Here is a 21,759-nt window from a genome sequence, read left to right as displayed (position 1 = left end):
GTATATACTTATTAGCTCGTCATTGTTATAAACATGCAAATAAGCAGACCGAGCCAAGCCGGCTGGATCCTACCATGCACAACCCAATTAATATAAATCAATTGAGTTTGGTGGCGTGTATCGTACTACCCTGGCCGAGGGCCAACGGCCAGATCCTCCGATCCTAGTCTCTTCTCTAAATAACCACTAGTTGGAGTTGCATTTTCACCCTTTGTTCACGCATAAACAGTCCACAATGTGGAAGCTAAAGATCGGTGAGGGGGCAGGCAACCCGCTGCTTCGGTCCCCCAATGGCTTCCTCGGCCGGGAGACGTGGGAGTTCGACCCCGACGCAGGCACGCCGGAGGAGCGCGCCGAGGTGGAGAGGCTCCGCCGCGACTTCACCCGCAACCGCTTCACCCGCAGGGAGTGTGGTGACCTCCTCATGCGCATGCAGGCACGCAGATATATAACTTAGCATTCCTTCGATTAACCCATCCGTATATATTGTTTTTTTTTTTATCTTCCTTTCTTTCTGAATCGCGTGACTAACATGCATCATGTTTAATAACATGGATAAAAAATATTCGCACTTGAGGAAGAGTCTTAAATAGGACGAAAAGAATATGTTAAATGGCAAATGTCCAATTTAATAGAAGTACAATTAATATGGAGGAATTCAGAGAAGATTGGGTGATGGGTCTAAAACTTGAGGACTGTAGAGGTATCGCCACATTATTCAGCTTGACGACGAGCTGTTGTATTCAGAGTTTATATCATACCGTATCGGTAAGGGTCTACCGGCCCTCGATCACTTTAATCATACGGCCGGTTATACTACGATTAAAAGAAGAAGAAGAATTTCATATCCAAATTTCCAAATTCAAAAATTTCAAGGGAAAATATTTAGTGCCAACCTGGATACTACTGTTGAATTTAAAAATGGACGTCTGAGAATTATGCACGTCACCATGAGTACAACTAACCATTTTACTCCAAGATTTAACCATTTACCACGATTATCTTTCCAGGATAGACCCCTGATGGATAACACTAAGATTTTAAAAAAGTATGCAGTGCAAATATGAAAACTGCTATATGATATTTGACAGTAGTTTTCAGGTTTGCACTACATGCTTTTGTTAAATTAAATTGTTAACCATGAGGGGTCTAACATGGAAGGATAGCCGTGGTAATTGTGTAACCATAGGATTAGTAACCCTACCAATACAGTATGGTAACTGGTAAACCCACACAGTTACTACCGTCGAATGGGAAGCACTTCGTTGCCATCACCATCATCTCTGGTGACCAAAAAGCTCCACATCAAAAAATCGATCAGTTTAAAAAAGCTTCAAAAGATAATAAAGTTTTACGATAATGGACCTCCCTCTCGATATCGTACTAACACAAAAAAACAGATTTCACCCATCATAACAATTGACGTAGACAATATACTTCACCTAACATATAGAATAAATTGGTGATAGATTACATGCATGCAGAGCATTAAATTTCAGTGGGACAAAATATATATACGAACCAATGTAATCCACCGCACGTCTTTGATACAGAACTCACGCACTATGCCCTGCTGCGCTGCCTGCGACCAGCAGTAATCCTGAAAAGACCCTCGTTATGCTAGGTACGAATCACCGTTGCGCTGCCTGCCAGCGAAATGATTTGTTCACTTTCCTTTTAGTTGCTGATGCCGCGGCCGCCGATGAAAGTGCAACCTGACTGCTGGTGAAAAATAGTCTTCCTTCACTAATTTTTTGTTAATATTTTTCTCAAGAATCAATAATTAAATTATTACTATTCCCACTTCTGACCACTGCATCTCTCTTTCAGTTTGCAAAACAAAACAACCTTTACACAAATCTTCGTGTTAACAATCATAAAGATAGTTCAGAAATCACAGAAGAAGTTCTCTTGACTGCTTTGAAGCGCGTTCTTGATCAACATTCTTCTCTTCAAGCACAAGATGGACATTGGCCTGGTGGCTTTAGTGGGGTTCTGTTCATTCTTCCTCTCATGGTATGAATTTTGTTTGTTTTAGTGGCAAATATAAAATAGGCGCAAAATTTGCACCAAAACGAGATTTACTAAGACATATGGCATTCTATTTTTTGAACAAATTACTATTCTTACTTTAGAAAAATAATATTACACCTCAACTATGCGCACGTTTTCCTAAGAAACACCCCTCAATATCTATTTATACCTTGCCTTTGTAGTGTGGTTTGGAATAATGTCAGTGTTGGTGAATGGATCGCTAAATTAAGTATTACGAGGCATATTTTTTATGTGATTCAGATTGTTCTTCGTTAAACTATATCTCGTCTGTTTGATATATAATTAAAAATATTTAATTTTCTATTGTACTCATTTTCCTAGAAAATAAGAACATTAGTATGTATTTCCTGCACAACTAATATACTGTACTATATATCATTTGTGCGGTTATAAAAGCTAATTAGCCTTTTTTTTTTCATTTTGATATGTTACTTCCGCAAAGAACAAATATCAGTTAAGTAGTACTTTAACTGATTCATGTAGTAGTGCTGATTTATTTATCATTTTTCAGATAACGTGTGATATAGATTTGTGTAGTAGTTATGGTAATGATTTCATAATGTGTTCATCATGGCCATGACTGAACTAATTAAATTATCATTTTCATAGTATATACTGCAATTTGTGTCTATCCTCAGATATTTGCTTTGCATGTGACTCATTCACTCAATGATGTCCTGTCGTCGGAGCATATACGTGAGATATGTCGATACATTTACAACATTCAGGCAAGTCATAATTTTCTCATATTTGTTTGAATAAAATATATTATATAACAAACATTTCTAATTACAAAAGATGTGTCAGAACTATAGAATAAGGATGGGGGTTGGAGTACACTTACATTGGGACCAAGCACCATGTTTGGCTCATGTGTTAACTACGCTACCTTAAGGCTGTTGGGGGAGGAGCTAGATGGAGACGATAATGCATTATCCAAAGGGCGTGCCTGGATCTTGACTCATGGTACTGCAACAGCTGCACCACAATGGGCAAAGATATTTCTCTCGGTATGCATTGACATAAAACAAAATTTTGACAAGAAACAAATTTAGTTTAAACTATCACAAATAAAGCATATTGTCATTTGAAGCTATTTGTGAGTAATTACAGATGATTGTTGAAATTCCATAAAAAAATCTTATACACTACGGCTTTTGTTTGTCGATCATTTCTTTAGAATATATACCTACATACACAAACATATGAATAGGTACATGTATCAAGACTCATAATCAACTACTATAAACTCCAGAATCTCTATATACTACATCCCAAACCACACCAGTTCCACACACATGAACCATAGCAAGATCTTACAAAACACATAAATTATAGAAAGACTGGTGACTTTGGATCCAAGGCCCATCATACATTGAATCAGTTGTAATGAGACATCATGGATTGAAATCAACTATGAATTGAATGAAAGAGCAAGAAGGCAGCAAGTCTATGAGAAATGACATCCAAACCAAGGTAAATCTTAAACCAAACATACCCTGTAGAAGCTCGTAAGTCTAGACCCTAGCTCTGCCCATCTGGGAATCACCTAGATAACAATGTCTCATGGTTTGTACACAACTACAATTTTTCATGTAGGTCTAGATGACACCTCATCTCATAGGCATGACCAAGTGCTCTATTTTAACGAGCATTGTATACATTTACAATTGCGATAAAAAACACAAAATACAAATGAGAAAATGTTCTCATCATTGTGTTGCCTATTACAACAACATCAGCCATCGCTAGAACCAGAGGAGGTGGTCTCTAGAACCAGCTAGGTTTTTGTATCTCATGGCTTGAGCTCACCAGATTAAGGTAGACAGGGGGACCATGAGAAGGTGGTGATGATGTGGTGGACGGCATAGAGTGCGAAATACTTGTTGCTCCCGCTAGAGGCTTTGCACATCAGAGGACAATCACAATGGCTAGGTGGTAGATCTTGAACATGACGGGAGCAAATGGATTGGCCGCCTCTCCAAGGGTGACCAAACCTGCCGACATCCTCAGTCTATAGGCACTTAAGGACGGACTTATGGCCCCATAGCCTATTGTGGTTATCTCGTCACTGCCTCCACATCTTCTTTTCTGGACTATGTCAAAATCTGCAGCAAACTCAGCTGGCATTACCATATCAAGTCATTAGTCGTGTGATCATAGCTCAATCTGTCAATGAGGGGAGGGGGATAACCAGTTATTTGGTGAACCAAGGAATTTGCAAGCCAAGATACCTACCAAATGAATTTTAGTCAACAAAATCACACTAGCCCATTCTTGTAGTCAGTATCAACCTTGATGTGCAATTGACCTCGCCTTGTGGGTTTCGATTCTGGCTGCAATCCAAGAAACAAGGAACATAGGTAAATGCAACATAAAATTTTTAGTAGAAAATAAGCAGCAATGGTGCTTTAATTGAATCGAGAAATGCGGCAAGTACTTATGGGCCCTAAACAACAAGGCAATTCTCCCACAAACGATCAACTCGAATATAAAAGTTGTTGACATAGAAACAAAGAAATTGAAGTATGAATTGTTGATAATAGCTAAGTGGATGCTCTTAGAGGAAAAGGATAGTGAGGGTTCATCCATGATCCTGGGGTTACAACCCTTATGGACTCTACTTGATATAAAAATATCCATGTCTCTTACAATTGTCACATTGGATGAAATTCCACAACTTGGTTCAAACACTAGTAAGTGATCCCTTTTCGACCCTATGTACTAATTTGGGAATTTAAAGAATCTACAACAAAAAATAGTGCAATAAATGACAAATTATATTGTGCACATCCGTATTAATAAGTTGTGCGTTGAAACCAAATTTAGACAACTAGTAATAGTTCCTCTTACATTTTTGTGGTTTGTTGTGTACCTCTAGTTGATCCTAAGCATTTCGCACACCTCTAGTATTGTGCCCGGCGGTAGCCACATGCAAAAATCATTCCTCTTATGTATGCATTTTTCTTTGATGGGCACCTTAGTGACTGGCCTATTATAATGCATTTACATAGGAGGGTTGTCCATCCTACACACCCCCTTATTGCAGGCGGGCCTTTGCACAGCCTGCCTGCAATCCATTAGGGGGGTTGTTTGCTAAAACAATTTATGTATTAGTGATAGCTTATAAAGTTGCAATACCTCTTGAATCATGTTACTAACAACAAAACATTTTTAGATAGAAGCCAACTATGTGGGATAGGGGGTCATGGGAACTAGCAGGATAGTGGAAAGTAAAGAGACCAATGCTTCTGATACCTTATACACCTTTATTGTGTTTAGAAAATGCTCCTCTCTATTATCTTGAACAAGTTTCGTTCATAAGTGAAACTGACATAAGACAATGTTTTATATTTAACCAAGGTAATAGGTGTATATGATTGGTCTGGGAACAATCCAATCATTCCTGAATTATGGATGCTTCCATATTTTCTACCCATTCATTCAGGTATTTATTCAGAATCCTACACTATCCATAGTACCAATTGACATTTCATTTCTAGAAATATAAGTGAGTCTAATACTTCTTAGAACTTTTTTTTGTCTAATACAAAAGAAATACAAATGAAGACCAAATAAATGAATGACTGTCCTTGTTTTGCATAAAATGAACTGAAGTTTGTTGTCTTGTAGGAAGATTTTGGTGTTTTTGTCGGATGGTTTATATGCCAATGTCTTATATTTATGCGAAAAAGTTTGTTGGGCCCATTACTCCTACTATATTGGCAATGAGAGATGAGCTCTACAATGTACCATATAGCAAGATCAATTGGAACAATGCGCGTAGTTCTTGTTGCAAGGTTTGTCACTAACCTTCTAAGAATAAGAATTGTAGCTAGATACATAATTGTGGATCATATTCAAATAAAGGCACAATCTATAATTAGGATTCAGTTGCATTCAAGTAAAACATGGGAAATTTGTATCTCCCATTTTCATATGTGTATTTTACAATGTACCATCATTATATTTGTCCATACCAAAAAACACAAGAATATGTTATTACATCACCTTAGTAACATAAATGTAGCAGAGTTTATGTCATTAGATAACTTGCATCCTATGCAATCTTGGATGATAAAAAAACATACTATATGTAGAACCGACAACATTAATGAATCAATGACACCACATTTTCCAACATGAAAAGCTTTGGCTGGATAGGATGGTCTGGCTGTCCGATCCATGAATGGAAACAACTGAGTAGTTTGGCCATATGGAATTTAAGATAGTGTCTATGTTTTACTCAAAAGTGAAAAAAAATGATGGTAGACAATGCTGTAAATTTTATGATATTTTTTCTCACTTCTCACAAGTCTTATGCCGTGTTCCGGAGGTGAGGTTGGGAACTCACCTCTCGCGCATGCAAAACCGAGCGACACATTTTCTTATGATTAATTAAGTATTACTTTTTTAAAAAATGAATTAATATGATTTTTTAAAGAAACTTTTGCATAGAAATTGTTTTGCAAAAAATACACCGTTTAGCACTTCGAAAAGCGTGTGCGCGGAAAACGAGGTGAGTTAGGAAAATTGGGCAAATAACTCAGCCTTAGTTGAGCATTTTTTTTATCTACTTTAAGAAGTGATTTAGTGTTACCATGGTCTTTGATATCTTGAGAAGGATTGGATATTGTTTGGAGAATATTGATGTGAACAAATTATCCTTTTATTAGCATTTTTTACAAAGTTCATTAGCAGTTTCATTTATATATTTTACTGGTTGATCAATATGTCTTGGAAAATACTAGCTTTACTAATTACTTTTGTATCTATGACCAGAGTGAACAGACTAACAGTCGATTACATATATGAAGTGAATCTACACAATTTTTAAAGTATTTATAACAATTATATTAAAACAATTCTTGCTATCAAGTTCACTATAGGATGACATTATTTATCCCCCATCATGGTTGCAAATTGTTGCTATGGCTTCTTTGAATAGTTTTGTCGAACCGTTGTTTAATTTGTGGCCAATGAATGTGCTAAGACAAAGAGCTTTGACTAACCTCATGGATCATATTCACTATGAAGATGAAAACAGCTATTACATTGGTTTATGTCCGATGAACAAGGTACTACTCCATTGTCCATTGAATTTAATGGCATATTTACCTTATAAATGTTATTGTTTACATATTACACAGCTACCTCCCTATGCCATCCTTATCAAGCTTAGAAATTAATGATGTACTTGTTCCGTTTTCATTGCTTACATTTTGGTCATGTGATTATAACGTCCCTTGTATCCACATATGCTTCATTCATGCACATAATATTCTCTAAATTTGTAGATATCAAATAGTAGACAGTTTATAGGAAAACTAATAACACATCATCCACGCACATCCAACTCCAAAGAACCCAGATGGGAAATCACATTGTGTCCAAAATAATTGGGATAAACCTAATCATCTTGACTATTCTTGGAGTATGAAACAAGAAGATAAAAGTGTAGAAGTGTAGATAAACCAAAATAAGTGCAAAACTGTCAATCGTGGAGGTAAAACGGTGCCACTTATAGCCAAGTGTTTGTTGGTACAGGGAAACAAAACTAAACAAAAGAATAGTTATAAATAATTACATAGCACGTAAAATTATAGAAAACATACAAATAATAGTTACAATAAGTAACGAACATTAAAACATTTTCTTTTCTTTGAAAATCACATGAATACATGAAAATCCAAGCCAAACGATAAACATCATTAGCAATAACTATCAACCACTATGGCTAGCATGCGAGGCACTAAAAATAGCATTTAACTAGGATAACAATCTTAAATGATAAAAATAGGAACATAAAGGAACTTTTGCATGAAACTAGAATGACGAATATAACATTGAAAGTGAAATAAATGAGAGAAACTAGTCAATACATCAATAAAAGAAAAGTTAATTGTACACTTGCCTTCTTTTTTGGAAAGAAAACACTATAGGGGAATCCCCCACAGTAAATAATTTTATTAAAAGATCAAAATAATACATTTACAATAGGCTTAACCAGTCTGAAAGAAAATTCCTATCTCCTACAGGTAGGCTATAAAGAAGGAGATAAAGGTCTTTCTTAAAGAAAGCCCTCCAAGAAGAAACGGATGGAGTCACACCATCAAATATAAGCTCATTTCTCTGCTTCCAAATGTTCCAAGCCGCATAGAGAATTTTATCAACAAAGTGCGAAGGCCAATAAGTTTGTTTTGCTTGAAGCAACATTTACTCAAAAGCAAGAGATACATCCCAGACTATTCCAAATTGAGCCCAACATTGAGAGCTGAAAGGACATTGGAAGAAAAGATGAATGAAGGTTTCTCTAATTCCAAAAGAACACAGAACACAAGTTAAATCACTGTTTAGAGGTGCACAATGCTTTCTATCTAGCATATCTCAGGTATTTAATATGTCAATTAGAAGAAACTATATAAAAACCTTAACTTTCGTAGTGCACTTACTCTCGACAACAACATGTCATCGTACTCACGACACCAAGATTCTCCAACCCTAAACAATAAAAAGCATCCAAAAACAATTTTCAAACAAATGATTGCTTCTACATGACTAACGCTATTAATTCATCAATATAATCTCAAAAATCCCAACGCCTTGTTCTACTACTGCTTTAAGCATAACTTCTAAACCACTAAATATGAAAAGCAAATAAGCACATATAGTGCATATATAGAAAAATTATGTGTAACATTTATATTTATATTATAACAGACCTTTTTTTACCCAATCACTCCAGGGGAGTGCCCCCAGAGTTTAAATTTTATTAAATAAATATGGAACAAAAATTACAACGGGTCCAACCAGGAACTTAAAACATACTTGTCATGGGGATTTAATCTATACAATTATTGCACCTATTTTGGACCTCTACTCAGGGGGTACTGTTTGTCAATGACATTGAGAAACTGTTTATCCACAATGAGGCAAATGAATGCCATTAGAAAATGATGACTATACTTACAGTCTTATAGTTTGAGCCTACAATCAAGAAATTAACACTAGACCTACCAGAAATGGAATTATTACTTTTCAAAATTTGTGCTTCTAGGAACTAAAATGGAGTCATTGTTGCTGAGAAATCCGATGAACTGGCAAAATATCTAAAAATCTTGGAGATGCCTTCCCCACCCCTTACCACCCCAATGCAGCCCCCCGCCCCTCCCCTCCCCTCCCCATCCTTTTCACTTTCTCTCTATTCATGGTCTAATTCCATCACCTTATTGGTTTTCAGTAGTAGTAATCTATACTTTCTACAAAGTTATAACCCACTAAGTCGAAATCTCAACATGCAACCATGTCACATCGTCACACACTAGCAATAATTACATATTTAACTTCATGCAAGCATACAACATCATATACAATTTATTTAATTCAACAAATGAACGTGCAAGGATATCCAATCATCACCCCTCACATCAGCATAATATTTTAACAAATATATCTATCATTTTTATAATATTTAACATGTACTTATCAACATGTTTCACATCATTTGCTTGTTTCATGAAAAGTACTGAGAAATTCTGATGTTTCATTATTTTTTTTCTTTTTACTCCTAGTTTGATTGTCGAAAAAATATATTGAGGATTGCTTAGTAATTCCCACAGCAAAGCACGGGGAATCACCTAGTAGTAGAAGAAGCAATGTACAGATCGAACAACCATTTAGTTTGTTTTGGCCCAGGTGTGTTCTTTTTCCAATTTAGACACGCTAGACCAAAGTGTTCGTTTGAGAGTAGTCCTACATGAAGAGTCTAGATAGGTTTGGGCCAGCTTATATACCCATTTCACTCCAACCATAATACCTCTAGTTTAACCTGTTTACACGAGTAGAGAACAAAAGTGTAAGTGGGGTGCTACGTGAGCGTGGGCCTGCTCAACGCGTAGAGCTAGGCTACTAAAGGTTGGTGTTACAGAAATAGAAGAGCAGCAACATACACACGAAAACAGCAGCCAGGGGTAGCTGTGATGGATGATGTCAGCCGAAGGTGGCTGTGGTGGGTTACATGCGCAGTAGCAACTGCTAGGACTTGGGTGGTGTATCTATTTTTCCTAACTAGATGAGCTATATGCAACAATATTTCCAAGCCCAACACTCTTCTATTTTTCTTTCAGAATAGTTGAACACATGACCTTCCTTAGGCTTTCCATGGGGCCACATGCACACGGACGAATGCATTGATGTGTTTATGCTCTTGTACTATCAGAAACCTACTAGTATCCATGATCTGCATTGTACCCAACGCTAATTAGCATATGTGTGAATATATATATGTACTTGCACCTTTATTACTGTATTTTCATATAAAAGGATAACATGCATGGAGGTGTCATGGTTGAATCGCATGGGTCATATAGTGAAGTAAACCGATCTAAGTTATGCATGGAAGACAAGAATTATAATCCAAGTTCTAGCCATATCATAATGCACATGGTCAACACATGCCAACTATTACCTGTTGGAGGTTCTTTTTTTTACGGGAAACCATCTTGACAATTGAAATACTCATTGTTCTCGGTACTTTCCACTTATATTATCTTATAATTAGGTATTAAATATGATATATTGCTGGATAGAAAATCCAAATTCTTATGCATTCAGGCAACATCTTCCAAGGATTCACGATTTCTTATGGCTAGCAGAAGATGGAATGAAGTCAAAGGTATGATTTATGCATTTTTTTATATTAGATAACTTATCATTTACAACTTATTTGAATTTGCACAATACAAAACTATCTTATCGTTTAACTTATTACTTCATATATAGTTCAATTTTTCCATAACAAACACAAATATCACTGAGCAATAAAAGAACTACACTTATAACAGTCATAGATGAGATGTTATATAATGTAACATACAGAAAAAGGGAGAAAGAGACATGTGTTACAGGAACAGAGGAGGATGAGTGGAGGGAAGGATGGCAGGCAGGAAACAAGCCTATCGAATGGAAATGGCATTGTTATGGGCCTGCGTTTTGGGCCTGTTTAAAATCAACATTATACTCCCACCAATTTCTAATAGATGATCCTGCATTTGAACATTTGTCCAATTAAAAAATAGATATATAAATTTTATTTATTTTGTTGCGACATATTTTGTGATTAAAGAAACTTTAAGTATGACTTTGTTGAATGGTCACACGGTACTCCAAAAGTCAACGGCTTCATATATTAAAAAAGGATATAGTACAACTTTAAAATAAATTAAAATATGACTTTGATGAATGATCTAGTTTTGTAGCATAAATCATAGATATTCCAACTTAGATATATCATTTTCGTATACCTCCATTAATATTATAAATTTTGGCATGACAACACTACTACAAAACCCTTCACAGGTGTCGGCTCATAGGTGCCGATTTATTTAAAACCGGCACCGATGAACCTTTTTCCACCTCCATGTAATGACAAAATATAGAACCGATACCTTTAAACACTATAGGTGTCAGTTCTAGAGGAAAAACCAATAGGTATCGGTTCTAGAGAAAAAACCGGTACCTATACTATAGGTCCCGAAAACTGGCACCTATTAAAAAAACCGGCCCGAGCACAATGCCCTCCTCCATTATACTTTTTACCAGAGCACCTCCTTATCTTATCCACCTCAACAATACTATACCACAACATCGGATAGGAGGCAGTTGTCTGTCCATACCACTTAGTCTACCGGTAAATATCCCATCAAGCTGTCTATTGGTAAAGAATTACTATCCCAGTATCTGTAACTGTGGTATGGCTTTACCGGTAAATGTCCTAGAAAGCACTTACACATATATGCAGCTATTAGTATTATTTGTTGTTTGTTTTATAAATACTTTAATTTTCATAATGTGTGATGATTGTTTATGCTTTTTCTATTCAATAATAGGTATATGGTGGTTGCCAGTGCTGGGAAACTGCACTTATAGTCCAGGCCTACTGCTCGTCAGGCCTTACCAAAGAGTTTGCCGCAACTCCTAGAAAAGCTCATGATTTTATAAAGAATTCACAGGTTTGTTCAATTCCATATGTACATTAATTTAGGCATACACTATGTAATTGCTAAAGTTTGATATTATTGTTCATTTTCACGAAAGTCACTAAGAATTGTCCAAGTTACAGCAGTTTTTACCGTGAAAGATCAAAAGGTTCATGGACCTTAACAAATGGAGAAAATGGCTGGCCTATTGCAGATACTACTGCAGAGTGCCTTAAGGTCCTGAAGTTTACAGTTTTCATTGACTGCTGTGGCCTGTGAGATATATTACTTTTCATGATTTATCTAATGTAGTTATTATTGTGCAATCCAGTTCATGCAGGTCCAGACCATGCATGCTCACTAGACAATCCTTACAAAATAGAAAATATGCCCCCAAGCTGGGTTAAAAGTGGGTATTCCACTCTCAGTTAAGCAAGACATGCACGAAGAAGTTAGAAATCTCCTGACAACCACTTATAACTAATTTGAAATACCATGCTACATAGGTAATTTATAAAAACAATTATGATGATGGCTACACTCAAAAACCAGCCACCAATACTGTTTCTAAAGATCCACTATTACCACCTTCACTTGTTAACGATAAAAACACTGTTTACTAGCAGAGTAATATTGATAAGGGGTTGTCCACTTTTCATCACCAGAAAATACTCACATAGTTTATCCTCTTTTGCATGGCCGACCCAGATTGAGCCAACATTCGTGCAGCATGGGTACCTTATATTCTTTTCCTTTTCCTCCCCACGATGTGTGCTTCCAGATGACATGCCCAAACTCACCCCTGCAATGAGTAGCCATCTCCTGTCTTCCTGCCTCCACGCGTGGATCCTTACTACCTCGCCAGTGCTTACCTTCTTGCTACTCCTTGACGGCTCAATGTCTCATCATCCAAGCTGCTCACTCGGTCCCTATTCTTTTGCCAACCTTCCATAGAGTTTGTCGCCCAGCTGCTCCCAGCAGCAATGACAAGGCCATCTGTAACCATGTAGCCAGCATTTGTTTCCTTCCTCATATTACCTATCTTCAACAACATGCGGATCTGCATGCACTATATCTAGGATGAAAGGGTAAAGCCGCTAGCATTCTCCTCGCCCATTCGTGGCTGCCCGTTTTGCTATCCTCGTTGTGTGGACAATAGTCGTATGTTCCTTACACTTCGGGCACTATATTTGACTATTTGATTGGCGAAGTTAGAGCCAGTGTTATCATCTTGGCAAAATTTACTACAGGACACCCGAAGTTTGTGGCCTTTGTGTGACACACCCAAAGAACGTGTATCTTTTCGTGGAACTGTAAAAATGTGGTAATTAACTGCTGGACACCCTTCCCATTATTTTATTATTTCTGGCGGAAACAGAGAGAGAAAGAGCGTTGAAAGTACCAAAATGACCTGTCCATCCTGAACCCAGCAGCAATGGCCACCAAGAGACACTGGACGGCAGCGTGTGCGTAGAACCAGAGCGGGTCGAACCGCTTCAGGAATCGTGCCATCACCACGCCGGTGGGGATCATCGCGCACCAGTTGATCACCGCGAGCATGCCATGGCGACACTTCAAGTTGAGGTTGCTGGCGGTGCCGCTCGCTGTTGCTCTGGACGACGAGGATGGCAACGTGCGCACTTCGTCTTTCCCCTCGTCACCGTCGCCGCTGTCTCCTCCTGAGTGCTTGTGCTTGCCTTTGCCTTTGCCGTCCTCGTTGCTCTTGTTGCCGTCACCTGCAGATCATCACCCACATGACATCAGCTAAAAACCCAAGAACTAACAAGAGACAATGCAATAATGCATGTAATTGGTTGTTACCACTGCCGCCGCCATCGGTGCCGGTGGTCAGGATGATGGTGCCACTCGTTATGTCCTACTGCTGCGGGAGGAGGCCATTGGACTCGGCAAGCTGCCGGCGGGGCCAACGGCGTAGACGAGGTCCGAGCGCAGCTAGCCGGAGAACAGGAACGCGAGGTACAGCCTGGAGCCCTTGGACACGATGGTCGGCACAGCGGCGCCGGTCAACAGCGACAGCTTCCCCTGTCCTGGCTGGCACGACCGGGAACTCGCCGAGGTAGTACTGCCTCGCCGTGCCGACGAGAGGGTATCGGGTCTAGTTCGAACGGCCGACTTTACGAGCAAAACAGCGTAAGGACATTTTGGTACTTTCAACACTCTCTCTTTGTTTTCGTCGGAAATAATAAAAAAATGGGAGGGGTGTCCAACAGTTAATTACCACATTTTTATAGTATCAACGAAAAGATACGCGTTTTTTGGGTGTGTCATAGCAAAGGCTATAAACTTTGGGTGTCCTATAGCAAATTTTGCCTATCATCTTCGACCCTCCTCCCGGTCTACACCGGTACAACCATAAGATAAATAAGGGAGAACAATATGATGGTGGATGGCTCGACAGCAAAAGCAGTGGGCATATTTATCCTTAGGTTATATTGTGGTGACGGCTTCTAGTGTACAGCATGACAGAAAACGTAGAGTAAGTGGGAGGAGAACATTGGGGAAAGAGATGTGGATTTAACACAGACCTAGCTTGAATGTCGGCCGGAATGATCTGGTCCTAAGATGACCAGTCTAGATTTGGATTTTTTAAAGGATCATGTTCGTTTTCAGTAGGACATTATAAAATAAGACGATAGCTAAATATATTAAAAAAATTCCCAGTATTCAGGACATTGCAATCAATGTAATGGAAAAAGTGAAACATCCTGAACTAATTCTGATTGTTTCGATTTTTTTTATATGTTCAGGCGATATTGTTGTTGTCAAAGATTCCTTCAAACCAAGTAGGAGATTCTATAAAAGAAGAAAGGTCGTTTGATGCCGTTGACTGCCTACTTTCATTTGTGGTACGAACCTAATCAAAATTATATTATGTATAGATTTCCCTTATATTATTTGTGATGTTTTACACTGAGTTGAGATCAGGAAGTGTGTGACTTCAACTTGATTGATCCATTTCAGTTAGTAATAGAAACTTCTATCTGTTATGTGAGCAAGTCGAAACTATTCTTGTAATTTTAATATTTCAATTCACTTACTCAATCCAACAAAATCATAATTATTGAAATAAATAATGAACATTTGATATATGCCTTTACAACTTGAAATGATTAAGTAAAGATAATATTTACTGTTTGTTAATACGAATTGGAAAATAGCCTATACACATTCTTCATAACAAGCAAAACCATTTCTCGAAAGACATATAAGATCAAAGCATGCCTTTATGAGTGAAGATCAAAAATTAATATTTCCCTTTTTGAAGTTCACATAATTTGTATTTTTCAATTGTTTATAACATAAATATATTTGATGCAATTATGTTTTATATTTTCTCAAAGAACAAGGATGGCACATTGTCCTCGGCTGAATCTAAGAGAACAACTCCTTGGGTGGAGGTGAGTGTATTATGGGTTATAACTAGGTTTTTTGAGATCATCACATCCTTAACTCTTTCAGATCACAGTTACCTACATATTCTTTTATTTAAGAGCCGTCGGATCGCTGAGAGATTAAGTCTGCCACGTCAGCTTGATTTGGACAAAGCTAACAGCGATAATGTAACTTGTATAGCTCTAAAAGTTATGCTTTGACAGTGTTATTGACCAAGGAAAATTACCCTAACTGTGCCCTCAAAGATCTCTAAGAGCAAAGTCTAAATTTCTTGATGAACACACAACACAAATAGAGTCTGTCTAAATTTAATCAGTGATGGAAAATCAGAATTCAGTGACACCATCCTAGCTAAAGAAGGAAAGATTGTACATTTTACTCTTCTGTCCATGATTGATTCTACAAAATTTGAACATAGAAATTACATAATTATGCCTTCAATCTTCAGACACTCACTTATTGATTTCAGATTTTGAGCAAATGCTAATTTGCCAGATAGAGAACTATGGGAACTCAAAAACAAAAATACTACACCTATCCACCTAGTAGGTGCAAAAGGACATGTAGCCTAGTGGTTGCCACGACCTGAGTAGCACCTCAAGGTTATGAGTTCAAATCTCCATATGAGCGAATTTCAGATTGGGTTGTTTGTTGGGCTAAGTTACCAATTTAAATGGCTGCATTTATCCGGTTGGATGTAGAGGCCGGGTAAAAGAAGAGAGTTGCAATCCGACATTACAAGAATTGGGACCAACAAACTGAACCCTTCTCTTAAAAAAAAACCTATTTGGTCACCCCTGCTACCACACCACCATCAGGAGCACAACACTAGAGTACCGGATCCAGTGAGAATCAGTAGGTTATTTAAATATGGACCACAGCAAGGTACAAGAAATCAGAAATTTTCAGTAAACAACAAGAAAATTCAGAAAAAATTGGAAACTTCTAAAACATTACGATTCTGCATTTAGTTGCCAGCATCAACAGCACAAATGAAGAAGAGAGTTGCAATCCGACATTACAAGAATTGGGACCAACAAACTGAACCCTTCTCTTAAAAAAAAACCTATTTGGTCACCCCAGCTACCACCATCAGGAGCACAACACTGGAGTACCGGACCCAGTGAGAATCAGTAGGTTATTTAAATATGGACCACAGCAAGGTACAAGAAATCAGAAATTTTCAGTAAACAACAAGAAAATTCAGAAAAAATTGGAAACTTCTAAAACATTACGATTCTGCATTTAGTTGCCAGCATCAACAGCAGAAATGAAGAAGAGAGTTGCAATCCGACATTACAAGAATTGGGACCAACTAACTGAACCCTTCTCTTAAAAAAAAACCTATTTGGTCACCCCTGCTACCACCATCAGGAGCACAACACTGGAGTACTGGACCCAGTGAGAATCAGTAGGTTATTTAAATATGGATCACAGCAAGGTACAAGAAATTAGAAATTTTCTGTAAACAACAAAAAAAATTCTGAAAAAATGGGAAACTTCTAAAACATTATGATTCTGCATTTAGTTGCCAGCATCAACAGCAGAAATGAAGTAGGCATACATTTAGATGTTCAGCATATACAATACAGAATGGCATAATTCGATTCACAAGAGCATCACTAATTCCACGAAATCACAAAAATCTACTGACATCAACACTAGCCCACATATCACAAGTTCATAGATCGGGCAAGAAATCCAGTGCTAAATGCCAGGAAGTACACTAGATGTTCCTTAGTTGGAAGGGGGAAAAAATAACTATGGATGGAAACCAACGTGGTCCTTTTGGGACCTACATGTTGTTCTACCTGCCAAGATCAGCCTCGAAAGACATCATGATACAGCATGATGTGGCTGTGTAAGTCGTGACGGTCGTGATGGTGGAAGTCGGTGAGCGGGTGACAATGCCCGAAAAGAAGGATCTGTAGTGTGAAGATAGGAGGGAGGAGGAGCGCAGTGTGCTCAATGCGACATGCAACTTGTCATGCAGGGGCAGAAGCCCTTGGGCGATGGAGAAATGGTGACATGTCAGCCACCCAGGATGAAATTCATGAACTATGTATACTCATGTTGTGATTTTACTTTAGCGGGCCGAGGCAGATAACATATTTTATCAGACTATAGGTATTTTTCTCTCTCATGATGGGGTTTTCCTCCTAGGTCGGGGAATAGGCTAAAATCCCTACCTAACATCGGCCTGCCAAAGCAGACTTCTGGGGGCTGGGATGTTTTAGTGCCTCAGCTTCTGCACCCACTCTGAACGACGTCTCCTAGTGACTGCCTTACTGGCATTCGCCCCATGGGCCATGTCGTGCTAGCTGTGTAGCCCGCCATCAGTGCCCAACGCTAACAGAAAACAAGAACACCAAACGCCCATCAAATGAGAAAAAGAAAAGTGAAAGCCGTCTATATAGGGTAGCAGTGCAGGCACATATATATATATTGTGGTGTGTGGGCTGTGTGCATACTGGTTCAAGTGGCAGTAGCCTTTGGGCCTTTTATGATTTGGGCTCTATTTTTTATGACACAAATCATTCAACAAAATAAAATACAGAACTGCTTGTTATGAGGAAACTTGGTTATTCTTATGCACAGTTCAGGAAAAAATGTTTATCTAAAATAATATTAACGTAAACTTTAATATTATGAAACATTGTCTTGAAAAAAAACCTGAAGGTTATGAGTATACCTTATTTCGCTGTTAGTCCATTAGGAAAATGTTCGGCCATCATGCAATATTTGAATATTTGTATTTCCCCTCATTTGCAAATTAATCATTTCCTTATCATTATTAGTTACCTTGTCAAAATATTTTTCATAATAAATTCTTCTAGTTGCATACTAACATTGAGCTATTATTGATGGCATAGTTTATCAACCCTTCTGAGAGTTTCCGGAACATCATTGTTGATTACCCGTAAGAGAGATTCGTACTCATACTTGACCCAGTCATATAATTAGTCAGGTTCCAACTTATAACGGAACTAACCCGAGGTGTTCCACCAATTAATATGCAGGTATGTGGAGTGCACGTCATCTCTTATTCAAGCCTTGATATTGTTTAATGGGATTTATCCTAGTTATCGCCATGAAGAAATAGAAAAAATTATCAAAAGTGGTGCATTGTTTATTGAGAAACAACAGCGAAAGGATGGTTCTTGGTATAAAAAATATCAAAGTTGATTTTTTGCAAGTTATATCCTTTACACTATAATTCAAACTAACATTATAGGTACGGATCTTGGGCTATATGCTTTACATATGCTACTTTCTTCGCTATAAAAGGACTAGTTGCGGCAGGAAGAACATATCAGAACAGTTCTTCTATCAGAAAGGCGTGTAACTTTTTGCTGTCAAAACAACTTACTACAGGTGGATGGGGAGAGAACTATATTTGTTGTCAAGTTGAGGTAATTATTGTCTCATTTAGCCTCAAAGTATTCAGCAAATTATTGTCTCATTTAGCCTCAAAGTATTCAGTTAGCTGGTATATATCACTGTTCTTGGATTTCAAAGATAATTTCCTTTGCATAAACTTTAAACTGTAAAGTACAAGTAAATTAAATGTTGTCTGTTAGAGTGAATTGCTAGTCCTAACAACAGCGACTGTTTTAAGAAAAAAACAGAAAAAAGAAAGATACCTAGATGGTTCTATGTGCAAGCAAAACTGGACTGCAGAATCCTTCTAATCATGTTGGCACAACTTTGATTTAACTGATAGAACAAATATTCAACACGCATTGTGTATAACGAAATTTAGTTCTTTCTCCTCTATCCCTTCATACTGATCGTGTTCCCTGGTTGAGTAGGAAAACATAATGTGTGCTGAATCACTATTTGTGAAGCTTCATGTATGTGCTTATATATTTGACGTGAGGCACATCTGAGAGGCCAAATATATGTATGTACTATGCACCAGTACAATTTACAGCAGTATTAATGCTTACAAAATCTGACATCTGACATGTTAATTAAGCTTGTGTTAGTAGTCACATTAAAACATAGAAACTAACAAGCGACTAGATTTAACCTTCTAGTTAAATGTTTTAAGACTAAATTGCATTGGCTCTATATAAACTTGTGAGGTTGGTGCAATTTAATATATAAACTTGTATAATGGTTATATGGTGCACGGACTTGTATAATACATGCAAACCAACTACAAAATGATGTATTGTGACTAATATGCAAGTTACAGTTTGATTACTATGTCACCTATACACATATAATTTGCATTCTATTTGGTCCTTCATTATTTTTTATTCATTAGATAGTCCATTTATATTATATATATTTTTAGTTGTACAACGAACATTAATTATTCTATCATCATATGCATATGTATGTCATATCATCATGACATGCGAGCTTAGATACCACACTAATCGACATTCAACACATGTATTTTAGTATGGTATGTTTTTTTAGCTTTAGCTTGCATGCACCAAACAAGTTTATTATCAAAACAAGCTATTACAAATTCATATACTAAATTGCACCCACCTCGCAAGCTTGTGTACTCGCAGTGCACTTTATTCACTATTTAAGTAGATATATATTGTTCCACTTATCGTTTATTGCGCTCAAATTAAACAGGAGTATGTCGACAGTGGAAGGCCTCATGCAGTGAACACTGCGTGGGCAATGTTGGGTCTGATATATGCTGGACATGTAAGATTTCTTTTTGTTGCACATATGAAACTTAATTGTAGTCCAATTTCATATTTCAAATTATTTTTTCATATTAGTTCATGTATCTTTCCTAAACGTTTGACTCCGTGGGCAGGTTGAAATAGATCCAATACCGCTACACCGTGCTGCAATGGAATTAATCAACATGCAACTGGATACAGGAGAATTTCCGCAACAAGTATGTGTGCTTAGTTCAAATTTATCTATTAGGTATTTTTACCAATAGACGTTGAGTTACTAGTGGAAAATAGCACTGTCGTCTGTCATGTCGTTGACCTAAAATCATAGAGAGTTGTCTAGACTGTGTTTAGTTCTGAAAAAAGTTGAAAGTTTGGGGAAAGTTCGTAGTTTGAAAAAAAAAGTTGGGAGTTTATGTGTGCATGAAAGTTTTGGATGTGATGTGATGTGATAGGAAAGTTGGAAGTTGGGGGTGAACTAAACACGACCCTAGTTGAGTAAAGCAGAGCATTTCAAAAGGACCAAATTTGTGGGAGCTATATCTCTAGGCAGGTCACCCAAACATAGCGTCTTATTAACGGGAGACTGGCAACAACTTCTGGTCTTCTATTTATATTTAGATGTTTCCTACCACTTAACTATTGATAGATTCGTAGAATAAATATAAATCTTTTAGGCATTTACATTTCAATTGCAGGAAATAGTCGGGAGCTTCAATTCCTCCTTGTTCTTCAATTACCCAAACTACAGGAACTTGTTTCAAATATGGGCTCTTGGAGAGTTTCGCCACCGACTTCTAGCTAAAAAGGGTTAAAGAGAGCCGTGTTACACATATATATATTCATCCTATATTTTAATAAATATGTCTAGATCAGTACCACGACATATATTTTACTATATTGACGATCTAGGTACAATATATTGAAATATTATGTAGGAACAACCTAGACATGCTTGATGAATACCACCATGATTTCAGCATGATATTAGCAATCACAAAAATATATTCATATTATGACTGTAATAAGAGAAAATTCATTGTATGCCCATAAATATTTAGCTAATCACTTTCATGCCGTGAGCTTTTCCCTATGCTTTTATACTTGTAACACCCCAGGTATTCTCTTACCTAGAATGCTACACGCTACGCAACAAAAACCACTAAGTCCTAAATTCATTAAGAATTTCGACAAAGTCTCTCCTGTAAATATGGACATCCACGATAGGCGGTTATAGATTAAACTAATAATAACATCATTCCCATAGTGCTATCCATCCATAGAATCCATGGAAAGAAACTTATAGTTATCTAAAAGATTATTATAAGACCAAACCAAGATATAGTTTAAATATCATTATGAACCTAAGTAATATAGTTTGATAGTGTGCAGATAGATGCGTATATATGGGTGCTACTTCCCGCCCATGCATGTCGATCTCAATGTGTACCTGAAACCAAATAAACACAAGAGTAAGCACGGAAATACTCAGCAAGTATAATATGGAACTAGAAAACACATACACACATCATTGGCAATAGAGCATAAACTGAAAGCTTTCATTCTTTGATAAGAAACACATTTTCAAACACCAAATCAAAGAAAATAGTAGTTCCCATCCCAGGCAGACATGAATTGACATAGTAGTTTCCATCCCGGAC

General features: G+C 37.3%; 1 protein-coding gene across 1 annotated transcript; it reads left to right on the top strand.

Moving 5' to 3' along the window:
• The first annotated feature begins 235 nt into the window (after window positions 1-235).
• LOC127755055 (achilleol B synthase-like) lies at window positions 236-20,913 on the top strand. Its single transcript, XM_052280688.1, has 18 exons — window positions 236-436; window positions 1,831-2,016; window positions 2,694-2,783; window positions 2,871-3,065; window positions 5,419-5,503; window positions 5,689-5,855; window positions 6,945-7,133; window positions 10,616-10,729; window positions 11,943-12,069; window positions 12,151-12,269; window positions 14,801-14,899; window positions 15,395-15,451; window positions 18,320-18,366; window positions 18,467-18,610; window positions 18,682-18,859; window positions 20,046-20,120; window positions 20,236-20,319; window positions 20,797-20,913. The coding sequence occupies exons 1-18, from the start codon at window positions 236-238 to the stop codon at window positions 20,911-20,913; spliced, it is 2,274 nt and encodes a 757-aa protein (XP_052136648.1).
• Window positions 20,914-21,759: the final 846 nt, after the last annotated feature.

This window comes from Oryza glaberrima, chromosome 11 (genome assembly GCF_000147395.1).
Source record: "Oryza glaberrima chromosome 11, OglaRS2, whole genome shotgun sequence".
NCBI lineage: Eukaryota > Viridiplantae > Streptophyta > Magnoliopsida > Poales > Poaceae > Oryza > Oryza glaberrima.
The sequence above is the reverse complement of the archived record's forward strand: the minus strand, read 5'-3'. Positions and strand labels throughout refer to the sequence as shown.